This window comes from Clupea harengus, chromosome 22 (genome assembly GCF_900700415.2).
Source record: "Clupea harengus chromosome 22, Ch_v2.0.2, whole genome shotgun sequence".
Lineage (NCBI taxonomy): Eukaryota > Metazoa > Chordata > Actinopteri > Clupeiformes > Clupeidae > Clupea > Clupea harengus.
In genome coordinates, this window is record NC_045173.1 from 22,218,035 (window position 1) to 22,230,538 (window position 12,504).

General features: G+C 42.7%; 1 protein-coding gene across 1 annotated transcript; it reads right to left on the reverse strand.

Moving 5' to 3' along the window:
- Positions 1-1,154: 1,154 nt before the first annotated feature.
- LOC105899129 (L-amino-acid oxidase-like) lies at positions 1,155-7,205 on the reverse strand. Its single transcript, XM_031560287.1, has 7 exons — positions 7,174-7,205; positions 3,717-3,919; positions 3,448-3,560; positions 3,132-3,333; positions 2,935-3,003; positions 2,604-2,740; positions 1,155-2,466 (listed from the first exon to the last, which is right to left on the reverse strand). The coding sequence occupies exons 1-7, from the start codon at positions 7,202-7,204 to the stop codon at positions 1,695-1,697; spliced, it is 1,527 nt and encodes a 508-aa protein (XP_031416147.1). The 5' UTR covers position 7,205; the 3' UTR covers positions 1,155-1,694.
- Between the last annotated feature and the right edge of the window lie 5,299 nt (positions 7,206-12,504).

Consider the following 12,504-nt stretch of genomic DNA (forward strand, 5'->3'; position numbering starts at 1 on the left):
CCCTCAGTGTCAGCACCATTTTGTATCCATCATATTATGAACAATGCAATGTCAGGCATTTTGTCTATGTTTTTGGTATGAGTAGGCCTATACCTAAAATTGTAATGTTAAATATTCTTTGTAAACATGAACTACTGAAATACTGTCATGTCACTTCATCTCTCATGGCACAACTTAAACTCAGTTCACTCTGACAAGCCTGGGAAGATCCACTGTTGCCACCACAGTACACTGGGTAGTTTGTCATACGTGAGAATGGAGTGGGTGCTGCTGCAGATTAAACCACAATGGGGTCAGATGATCACATGGTGAGAATGCAAAGACACCTCAGCATCAAGTTGCACAACCACTGCAGGGAATTCTTTAGTTTTTAGCGCCTCTGTGTGATTAGACACATATTTCTCTGCACTGCTTAATCATCCAGATGTTTAATCAAGACAAGGAATGTGGAGTCAAGATCAGTGTCCAACAAGAATCCATCATTGGTTTTGAGTTGACCAGCTAAAGTTGCAACAGACTCAATGTAGTGGTAGGTTTTATTTCCTTTCAAACTGATTTATTGAAAGGGGCACGGTGATAATACCTTTTTCAGGTGATTTTATGCCCACATACATTTACACACACTTTCACAGGTGTCTAAAGAGGTGATAATGCGAATCATTTTCAGCAACTCTTATAAGTCTTACCCTCCTCTCACTCTTTGTCAGCGGTACATCAGTGTTACCAAACAGTACGTCAAAAAGGAAGCAGGACATGAGATTAAAAACTTAAAAACCTGGTTTCCCCTAGTAGTGACGGACATACTCGAAACAGTTCAATCTTATGATGATGTGATCTTGACTGAGTTTACTGATTCAGGACTCGTTTTGAGTGGCAGATGTAATTTATGCTATTCATCTATGTATTTCACATCTGAAATGCCAAACTGCCTACAATTTCATACTGAGTTTTCACACTGACCTGCCGTTACAGTATTACAATGGATCACAAATCCAGACAGTGGTCTTTTCGCTCCATTGTATTTACTGGCTGGCTATCAATAATTCAATGCCACAGTCATAACACATATGATGCATATAATTCATATCAAGTATATATCACAGATATTTCTTATGAAATATTTTATTTTCAGTACTTACAATTGGTGATCATTATTATCAAAGAGCAATTCAGTTCATTCTGATTTGTGCTTTGATGTCTAATAGAATGCAAAGTTAGTTTGCAGAACGCAATAACATAATTATCACAATACTTACAATAAGGCCTGTCCTACACAGACAGTTAAATACACAAGACATTGGATGTAATAACATCTCTGATACACAACCGTATAAAAGCAATGCTGGTCACACAAACAATGAGACATGCCACCATCCCAGCGCATCATCCGCATTTGCCACCCAACCACTAATTTCACCTCACAAATGCTGAACTACTGCGGCACAGTGACTTGGACATGAATCATCTTTTGAGATCTCTAAGATTTTGGCTACGTCTGGCCAACCATTCCACAGCCTGACACTAAAGGCACAAATGGAGTATCAAAGTTTCAATGAGCAAATCTTCCAATCATCCTTCACAAATCAAAAGTTTCAAAACTACACCATTACAGGTCATTCCAGCAACACCTCTGGGCAGCACCACTCAATGACCCTGCTGTGGATCATGTCCCTTTCACAGCGAGCATCAGTGGATCATGTCCGTTTCACAGCGAGCATATTAATGTTTTTAGCAGCCCTGAGGGCAGACTTAATTGATGTCTCAATCCACCCATGAGGCAGAGCCGTGTGCTCGCCTGCAAAGTGAATTCGGTTCTCGCTCTGGAACAAAGCGGAGGCGTAGTCTGTTTTCTGATAGGGCGTGAAAATGGCAAAGGCCCCCAAGCTGTATGGATCAAGATCCCACTTCTTCACCACACCCCCTGTCCACAAGCACCGGATGCCCTCCCCGTGGATCTTGACCAAGTCATCAAGCATCAGCAGCATCAGGTCGTCATCCCTAACCCCATTGAAGAGAGCGGCGTCATCGGAGTAGGTGTAGGAGGCCAGCAACGCCCCACCCTTCCCAGAGAACCCATGGCTGGGGTAGTAGATGAAGCGAGAGGGCCGGTCCGTCACCGTCCTTCCGCCTTTGATTCCGTCCTTTTCCCAGAACTTCTCACTGAAGCTGAGCACCACCTTGGTAGAGGCTGAGTAGTGCACGGAGCGCAGGGCCTCCATCTTAATGTCCGACAGCCGAGGCTCAAACTCTATGAACAGAGTGGCCTTAGCCGTAGCAGTGATGAGGACATAATCAGCAGTGATATGGGACAGAGAGGAGGGGTAGCGCCCGTCTTGATAGTGCACAGTAACACGACTGTCTGATTGGGTTATCCGTTTGACCTTGGAGTTAAGAAGAATTGGGCAGTTGAGAACGTCATAAAATGCATTGGGGAATGTGTCGAAACCACCAGGAAATTCGTAATACCTGAAAAAGAGATAGATCGTTCTTATCTGAGATGTGTTCAGCACAGTGCTTCTATTAGTCAATAACAGTTTGATTAATAGTAACATTTGTTTTGAATAAGTGTGAATGGAAAAATGAACATTAAATTAAATTCTCACTCAATCTTATCTCGTATATCAGACTGCAGGTACAGAGCCTCTATCAGAGCCGTATAGAAAAAGCTGCTCTCGTCGAGGATGTCTCCGATCATGCGCAGAGCTCCACGGCTTAGGTTAGTTTCTTTCACCAGGTATTCCTGAAATGGATATTTTCATCTGTCAGGCTTCTTCTGTCTCAGGGGGTAACTTAATGTTTAAAATCTTTAAAGCAAGATACATTGACACTTTGGCAACAACATTAAATGAATTCACTTTGAGAGAGTCCATCTGTGTTAACCCTCATGCCTGTGTGATTTATTACACGAAGGGGTCTGTGGCTATGGAGGCGTACCTTTACAGAAAATGAATCGTATTTCTCCAGTGTTGCTTTGCAACCTTTTATTTTCACTTCGTCTCTAATCTGTAAGGAGAAATACAATATAATACAGTTTCTTACATATGTAAACCATTTATTGTTTTAAGCATTCGGCATTTTGGATGTGAAAATGAACACCACATATGTAAGTTGCCGAGGTAACGTAAACTGACCTTCTGTAGTGCCTGAGTAAAGAGTTGTTCAGCTGATTTCCCACACTCACTCTGATCTACAGGGTACATTAGCACATCTGGGTTGTGGAGCACTTTGTAGGCTCTTTCAAGCAGCCCATTAACAAAATAAAATGTGTTTATGTCCTCTTCAATAAACCTGTTCAGTGGAAGGCCCCATTTTCCCACAAGCGCCATAAGGATTCTGTGGAACAAATTGCATTTGCTGGTCATTATGGACTGTCATGATGAACCAAGTTGGACCAGAAAAAATGCTGTGGTATTACAACCATTACAGTTGAAAGGAATCTCAGCCCACCTGTGCATGCTTGGGATCCTCATGGCTCCCATCTCTGCATACCAGCCCTCAGTGGCATTCCTGTAAGTCTCCACTCTTCCGCCTATACGAGGACTTGCCTCAATGAGTGTCACCTAGATATATAGATAGTAGCAATACCAAAAGCAGCACAGGTGCTCTTTCAATGAGGGAACATTTTCGGTTTTAGATTTAAAGACATTAATGCATATTGTAATCGATGCTGCAGACATTCATTATTCATGAGGGGTGAGTTGTAGAAAACTGGAAACCTTATGTCCAGCATCCTCCAAAAACTTTGCTGCAGTCAGTCCAGCCACACCTGCTCCGATTACAGCCACATGGCGAGGGGTCTGAGTGGGGGGCAGGCCATGCTTTGTAATGGCCAACAGCTCATCATAATCAGGGTCACTCAGACAGTGGAACAGGGGATCCTCAGCGTCTCCATTGATGCCGAGAAGGACGATTAGTGCAACTGCAGTAGACCAGTTAAACAGATTATTAATGACTTCATGAAAATTCGATAATTTTTTGAAAAATGATTCATGTTTTATGACGTAGGTGCTATGCTCGCCCTGATTTCCCTGGCTAACAGTTGTTCCTGGGACATGAAGTACTACAGCCAATCGTTGTAAAGCTTGAGTCTGTGACGTCATTCACATGTGCCTTCTTACTCAAACTTAAAATTCATGTCGGAAGCTGGTGAATTGTTACACAGCTGCAATCCAATTAAAATGTCCCTGATGCAACAAAATAAATGTAGTCCCAGGAACAACTGTTTCCCAAGGAAGTCAGAGCAACCTAGATGCTACACTGCTGTTACTCAAATACATATTGGCTACATACACAATAACATTGTAAATGTACTTAAATAAAAACATCCCACACAGAGACATATATGCTGTCATTAGTGACATAACAAAATGAGAATCTTTCTCTTCAAAGGAACATCTGAATGAGCTGGGGTGGCTTTCCCAGTAACGGTGTCTCTAGGTGTTTTACGAAGACTTGAGAGGTATACCTTACTAAAGTATACCTTAAGAGGTTTAATCCATGTGAATTGATTATTGTCATTCACGTAGGTTTGAGCATGCGCAAGAGTATGATGGACACAAGTTAGATTGGAGCGCAGGTGATCATTATTAGAAAGAACATCAATAAGAAATACTTGTAAATGCAATGCATCCAGACACTAGCACAGCATTTTTAGGGTCTAAAATGTTTGTTTTATCTGAAAACTGTGTTAAGGTCTAGCTGAGAGTGGACCATATGATACGAAGGTATCTCTTAGCGAAGGTATACTTAGCTAAGGACATTCTGGGAAGCACCTCGAAATGTTGCGGTACATCTCATAGGTATAATTTATGAACAACGTAGTGTTAAGAAGGCTTTAGGAAACCAACTCCATATTTTTTGTAAGTAAGACTCTAAATTAATGAGTACAATTTGTTTTTTTTCTCTGCCTCAGTAATAATAACTTGATTTGCACTTGTAAGAATGTCAAATTTAAGCGGCTAGTTACACTAATATTTTAGAGCTTAAATTATTGTGTTAGTGTCTGGACTGCAGTGTAAGACCAAGATATGTGTTGCATTACACTGTGTGCTTCATTAAATAAAAATAAAAAAACATTGGTATAAATGAATTAGCTTTTAATGTTTAATCCCTTGCAAATAGAAATGTATGAGTGACATCTAGCCAACTGCTGTCCTTATTTGAAAACTTTTTTTATTTTGACTTGCATAATATTTATTGTTGGTGTTCTTTTGTAGTAATGATCAACATGCGCTTTAATTTCAGTCATGCCCATCAAACTCATCTCACACATACTCAAACCTACCTGAAAGACAATAATCGATGCCAGAAACATGGATTCAGCCTCTCAAGGTATAGGAAGGTTTCTCATAGGGGAACTTAGAGAAAGTAAACAACTTTAGTCAGTCAAGTCAACTCTATTTGTAGAAAGTTAGAATAAGAAAAAATGGAAATTAAATAAACAAATACAACCATAAAATAGATAATCAACTAAATAAAAGCACCAATAAGGTAAAACACAATAAAAAAAACAAGTTAAAATTAAGAATAGACTTGACCAAAACTATTGAACCTCTGATCTAAAAGCACAAATCAAAGCACACTCAGACTGGACTAAGAGGCACTAAAAAGAGCACGGCACCAATTATACGTAGGAAAAGATGGTAAATTCCTTGTGTTAGTTGTTGGGGGCTTCCCACAGCAGCCAGTCCTCTCGCTGTCACATGCAAGTACTCATACCCAACAACCAACCTAACCAATATAACAACTGCCCAACCAAAGATATAGCAGCAGGATACAACAACGCACAACTGGCTGATGACAGCCAGGGTCCATAAAGGTTTTCCTTCACAGAACAACATGTGCTGTCTGTAGCCCAGAACTGCTAAACACACCATGGCTCCCCAAACCACAGAACCTGAGCAGTAGGGTACAACAACAAAAAAGCTGCCTTCGTGAGCAGTGGGGTTTGCAAGCAGGCACCTATGTAATGATATATAATGGGAGACTATTCCATAATTTAGGACCAACAACAGGAAAAGCACACTCACCCTTAGATTTAAAATTTGACCAGGTTAAAACCAGTAAAAGTTCATTACAGGATCTTAGGGAGCACAACGGGCCAATAGATTTGAAATATAGGATGGAGCTAGACCATTCGCATTGTGGTGTGGTCGAATGTCTTGGTCCTTGTTTTAAGTCTTGCTTTTGCATTTTGGACGACTTGCAATCCACTGAGTGATCTCTGGCTAAAGCATGAAAACAATGTTTGTAGTCCAGTCTGGAAGATAGCCTCAGAATTCTTTTGGCGAGGTGTACCTTTCAAGTCATTGTAAAACGTTAAGAAACACCGTTAACGGAAAATCCAGCCCTGATCAAGATTTTGGGTGCCACCTGTTTGACAACACAGCAGATCCAGTAATATATAGTCTAGCGCATGTCAGTAGGCTACATTGGTTATTAAATCGATACAATGACAGGTGATATTCTCTATACGCATAGTTGAAAATATGAGATAAGGAATTACTACTACAGACGCTCAACAGCGCCACGGTGGATCTTGGCAGACACCATTCTAGCAGTCCCTTTCAGTTTTGTTTCTTCACTGGCGCTCATGCACATTCATAGACTATTCTCGAGACGTGCATTATCGCATGTTAACACTATGTTCAGCTAATAGTCTCTATAAATTAGACGTAAAAATGCTGAGGTAGCTATCCTTAAACCTGGAACAGAATCCTGTCAATGTCTGCGATAGGAAGTCTTGTGAGAAATGTTTTTTAACTGTATAATTTGTGTAAAAACAAATTTCACAAATGATTCTCTCAAAATGCATTATTTTACAAGGTCAGGGTATCCCATACATGCTGCCAATTGTGTTACTTTGATACTGCTAGTTGTAAAAATGGATGATCCTGATTTGTTTAAGATGGATATATCCTATCTAAAATCTGTCAGAATTTGGAAAATAGAGTAATCGGGACAGTAGGCTAGGGTGTGAAGATTCGTCTTATTTTTAATAAGGCTATATTAGTAATATTAGGAAGCTGCTAAGTGCATAACCAAGTTTAGGGATATATAATATTTGCCCGAGATGCAGCTAATATGACTATATCGTAAAACAGTGAATAGGGTAGTCTATAAACTCTCTGTGTACAATGAGATCGATGAGTAGCCTATAATATAGCAACTTACCGTATCGACAGATTCTCCCGCTTTGAAACATCTTCCAATCTTCCAAGTATCTTTGCCCTCTAGAGCGCGAGCCTTGGAAAATAGAAACCTATCTTAAGTAATAGAACTCGTACTCAGGATGCAAGGGAAACGACCAATCGCAATCGAGCCTTGTACCTACCCAACATCTGTCAATAACCTTGTATATTTACTGTCGGTCACCTGAAGTTAAGTTAAACAGAGTGACCCTAATGATGGTTTCATAATTACTACCACCACATTCATCATCATCATTAGTATGTATCTATATTTGTATATATTTAGGTTGTAGCGGACGCAATGTGTCATAGTAAGCGTAACAACACACTTAACATGTGCGTGCGGCAGCGTGTTTTCCCATTGTAACTACATACAGCAACACAGTAACCTACATCAAATTGCCTGAAGCCTAAATCATATAAAAGAAGTGTGTCATTGTTGTTACTTCATCAAATAAGTAATTGCTTTTCCCTTTTCCTCTCACAATAAGGCCTATTTAAATAAACATTCCTGTATGAATAGGCTAAAGACTCAACAACTGCCCAGAATAAAACAAAAAGCTGAAATGTATTCTTCTTACTGATTCGAAGGCTTCGGTTTTTCGGTGTCTCTCTCAGGAGTAGGGTACGATGCAAACAAGCACAAGCAGGCGCGTCATTTTATAGCCTCCAAAAAAATCGAAAGTAGACTAGCCGTCGATGATTGAACAAATCACAACAAAAATTCCGCTGGGAAAAAAAAAAAACCCCAATGTGGCATAAAAGGAAAAAAAAAATCTTCATTCACTCAAGAGAAAAGGGGAAGTTGCCAACGTAGCGTTGGCAACTTCCCCTTTTCTCTTGAGTGAATGAAGATTTTATAAACTTGAATGCATCCTTGTAGAATGCAATCCTAGCTTGTTCTTTTTTCTTTATTTTCCATCTGAGGAGGTCCTTAACGTAGCCAGTCTACTCTTTACCTCTGCCTGCTGTACACAAATACCTTTCTCTCTGTTCATCATCAGCTGCCTCCTTTCTCGATTCAGCCTTTCTATTTCAAACTGTCGTCTTGACCTTGCTTGCCCTTCCTAGCTTTCTAACACACTCCAAACGTGCCATAATTGTAGATTACCTCATCCATTTGTTTTAATTTATACTCCACTGTTTCCTTCAGTCCTTCCAAAATTCCTTTAAAATCTAAATTGATTCAACTCCATTTCTTTACTCCAGAAGCCCCTGGACATCTAACCTTTGGTTTCTGTCCACTACATGTTTCTTTCTTAGTCTGCTTGGTTTGTCTTTGCTGTTCGCCTGATGCCCACCATTATGTGCAATTGTGCCGGGTCCTCCTTCCGCTGTAGCAGGGGTGCTGAAATCCTGTTGTCTTTAGTGCTCAACCTTCTACTGGACTTCAACTGACTGACTTGAGCTACTTCTTAACAAGTAGTGCTGGGCTACTTCATCCAGGCATTTATTCCTTCCCTGGTGGATCCTCAAGCTTTTCAGTGAAGTTTTCTTCCTCCATCCAAGTATACAAACCTGAAGAGCTTTCCCCTTAGTGCCCGGACTGGCCGTATCCATCTTCATCCCTTTGGTCAATGTTGAAGCCATGCCCAAGTCCAAAGCCATGTGGTCTGCCTGTGGGTCACCTTCCGACCCTGCTCTCACTGACTCTAGGGGTATTCTTTTGGTTTGTTCTTCTGTAGCTTCTGTTTTCTTTCCAAGCTATCATATGGTCCTTCCCTTCTTGTCAGCTGCCCTTTTGACAGCAGTCACTAGGTACTCTTGGCAGGTAATTTTAGTTATACACAGGAAAACAATATTAAATTCCTTGTGTTATGGGTTGGGGAGTTTCCACAGAGAAATACCCCCTTCTCACTGTGGCACCAAAGTGGAGTTCCTCCACTACAATGGTTGGATCCAATTGGAGCTAATTGCCAAATGGGCTGCCTTATTTAAGGGGTGCCTCATTGCTTTGTTAAAAAATTGAAAGAAGCATTAGAGAGGCATGAGAAAGAAAAAGAACACTTACCTGCTGTGAGGTTAAGTGAAAGCTTTATTTAGACACGTGTTGTGCCTAGTGTATTGTGTCTAGTTTTGTGCCTAGAATGTGTGTAGTTTGCCTAGTTCTTGTGAGTACTGTTTGTGTTTTTGATTTATGTTTATTTATTTTGTATACATGTTTTGGGGCCGCTGGATAGATTTCACCTAGTAAAATGAATAAGAAAATATTTTTATAAGAAAGTCGCCATCGTGTTTTTCCTGACTTTACCACCGGTTCCTCACATCCCAAAACGTGGGGTGGCAGCCTCGGTCCCTCACACTTCTCACTGTCACATTCAAGTACTCATAGACAGCAACCTAAACAATATAACAAAAATTCTAAACAAAAATGGGTTAAAGACATAGGAGCATTTCAGACAGGGTGAGTAAAGATGTACAGTATGCAAGATTGTATGGTATATCCTGGGTCAAACATGAGATTCAAGGTAAAGCAGGTGCTGTGACCACCAAAGGTGTGTCAGCTTAATTTCCGAAATGGTAATCTTGTCATGGTAACAAAGGAAACTGACACTGGGTGCTGGGGTATTACAGCGGACAGGGGCATCCCTGCTAACAAAGGCTGGGGAAGTAGGGCTGGCTGCGGTTTTATCTGGGTTAGTAGAACTGGCTTAGGGTATTAGAGCGGGCTGCGGCTGAGATACAGATTGTTTGGTTGGCTGAGAGAATACAATTACTTGGGGATGGGGCCCCAATGTTAGATGGGGTAAGGCGACCCTGGGAAACACTACCTGGATGAGTTAACAATGTTGACTGTTGCAAAAAACTCACAAAGCAGGACAGAGCTTGACCTCATCTTTGCTCGGAACTGCACCACGGACAACCTAATGGTTACCCCTCTGCACCTCTCGGACCACTTCTTCATTCGCTTCGATGTTCGGCTCGTATAGCAACCCTCTGCCCCCCCTCCGATGGTCTCGTTCCGGCGCAATCTCCGCAACCTCTCTCCCACCCACTTCTCCTCTCTGGTTTCTTCTGCTCTTCCACCTTTAACCACTTTCTCCTCACTAGGTGTCAATGATGCCACAGAATCCCTCTGCTCCACTCTGAGCTCATGCCTGGATAGTTTGTGTCCACTTTCCACAGACCTGCTCGATCTACCCAGTCTCATTCATGGCTGAGTGATACCCTCCGAACGCAGCGCTCCAATCTCAGAGCAGCTGAGAGAAAGTGGCACAAATCTGCAGCACCGGACGATCTTGCAAGCTACCAGACACTGCTGGCCTCCTTCTCATCCAGCATCACTGCTGCTAAGAAGACTTTCTTCAATGACAAGATCAATGGTGCAACTGACGCTCGGAAACTATTCTCCACCTTCAAAACTCTGCTCTACCCTCCTCCTCCTCCCCCAGCTACCAACCTCACTGCTGATACCTTCGCTTCCTTTTTTTTACAGAGAAAGTGGCAGCCATCGGGAAGCAATTCAACCAACTGCCCCCCCACCCCTAAGGGCACAACTGTCAATGGCTCATTGTTTCCTTCATAGGTCTCCAAAATCCTAACAGGTAGCCGACCTACTACATGCCCGTTGGACCCCATCCCATCCAACATCCTTCAAGCCATATCACCTGCCGTCTTACCGGCAATCACACAGGTGATTAATGCTTCATTTAATTCTGGAACATTTCCTTCTCTATTCAAAGTGGCTCGGGTAACACCGCTGCTCAAGAAGCCGTCTCTCGATCCCACTCAGGTGGAAAGCTATCGGCTGGTCTCACTTCTCATGCTCCTATCTAAAACCATTGAGAGGGCAGCTTCCAAACAGGTCACAGAGTTCCTGTCAAGGAACGATCTCCTCGATCCAAACCAGTCTGGATTCAAAAGCGGTCACTCCACCGAAACAGCCCTGTTGTCTATGACAGAGGCCTTAGAAACAGCTAGAGCAGCAGCTCAATCCTCGGCTCTTGTCCTGCTTGACTTATCAGCTGCGTTTGATACAGTCAACCACCGCATCCTTCTGTCTATACTGTCAAGTATGGGCATTTCTGGCAAGGCACACTCCTGGTTTGAATCTTACCTCACTGGGCGCTCGTTCAACGTGTAATGGCAAGGTCAGCTGTCTGTACCTCACCGCCTCACCACAGGGGTGCCCCATGGCTCGGTGATGGGACCACTTCTCTTTGCCATTTACACCACCTCGTTGGGCCCTATCATCCGCTCGCATGGTTTTTCCTATCACTGCTATGCCGATGATACTCAACTGTATCTGTCTTTCCCTCCTGAGGACACCACTGTCTCCGCGCGGATCTCGGACTGTCTTGCTGATATATCCACATGGATGAAAAATCACCACCTTCAGCTGAATCTGGCTAAAACGGAACTGATGGTCTTTCCAGCCAAACAGGTCATCCACCACAACATCAATATCAATACGGACTCCTTATCTCTTGTTCCTTCCAAAACAGCAAGAAACCTCGTGCCGCTTTGCGCTATTCAACATCCGCAAAATCAGGCCTTACCTAACCCAGTATGCCACCCAGCTGCTGGTGCAAACCTTGGTGAGTTCCCGCCTTGACTACTGCAACGCCCTCCTAACGGGCTAGAACGCGGTGGCGCGTCTGGTGTTAAACCAACCAAAGGGGCACACGTCAGCCCTCTTCTCATTGAGCTCCACTGGCTGCCTGTAGCTGCTCGCATTAAGTTCAAGTCACTTATGCTTGCCTACAGAGTGATTGCTGGTTCTGCTCCCACCTACCTAAACGCTCTTGTAAGTGCAAATGTTACACCCAGGATGCTGCGCTCGTCTAGCGAGCGTCGTTTGTCATTGCCGTCTGTGCAAGTACGGCAATCAAGACTTTTCTCATTTGTAGTTCCACGTTGGTGGAACGAACTGCCTAGCACTACCAGAGCAGGCGCGTCCCTCTCTACCTTTAAGAAGCTTTTGAAGACCCAACTCTTCAGAGAGCACCTCCCTTCCTAACTGGCCCTTCGACTAGTGCTTAACTTGCACTTACAGCAGTTACATTCCTGCACTTCTTTTTCTTTTCTATTTCTTTTTTCTATTTCTTATGTAAAGTAGTATTTATTGCTCGTAGCTTGACTGTTCTCTCCCTTGTACGTCGCTTTGGACAAAAGCGTCTGCTAAATGACTAACTGTAAATGTAAATGTAAAATGGCTGACTGGGGAGGGGACAAGACAGCTGTGACTGTTGCTGCTGTGGAGACTGGGGTGGGAGAGATGTAGGAATGGCGACTTGCTGTACTGCCGCGGCTCGTGGTTGTATCTGAATAGGGGTGAGCTGGGTTGACGGTTTTACACCAACAGAGTACACAG

Bases quoted from the DNA above. Each gene is read 5' to 3' on its own strand.
- LOC105899129 (XM_031560287.1), bottom strand. From the start codon at position 7,204: ATGTTTCAAAGCGGGAGAATCTGTCGATACG. The intron at 3,561-3,716 runs GTTTCCAGTTTT...CTATATATCTAG, and splicing joins TGGAGGATGCTGGACATAAG to GTGACACTCATTGAGGCAAG. The intron at 3,004-3,131 runs GTCAGTTTACGT...TTCTCCTTACAG, and splicing joins TTACTCAGGCACTACAGAAG to ATTAGAGACGAAGTGAAAAT.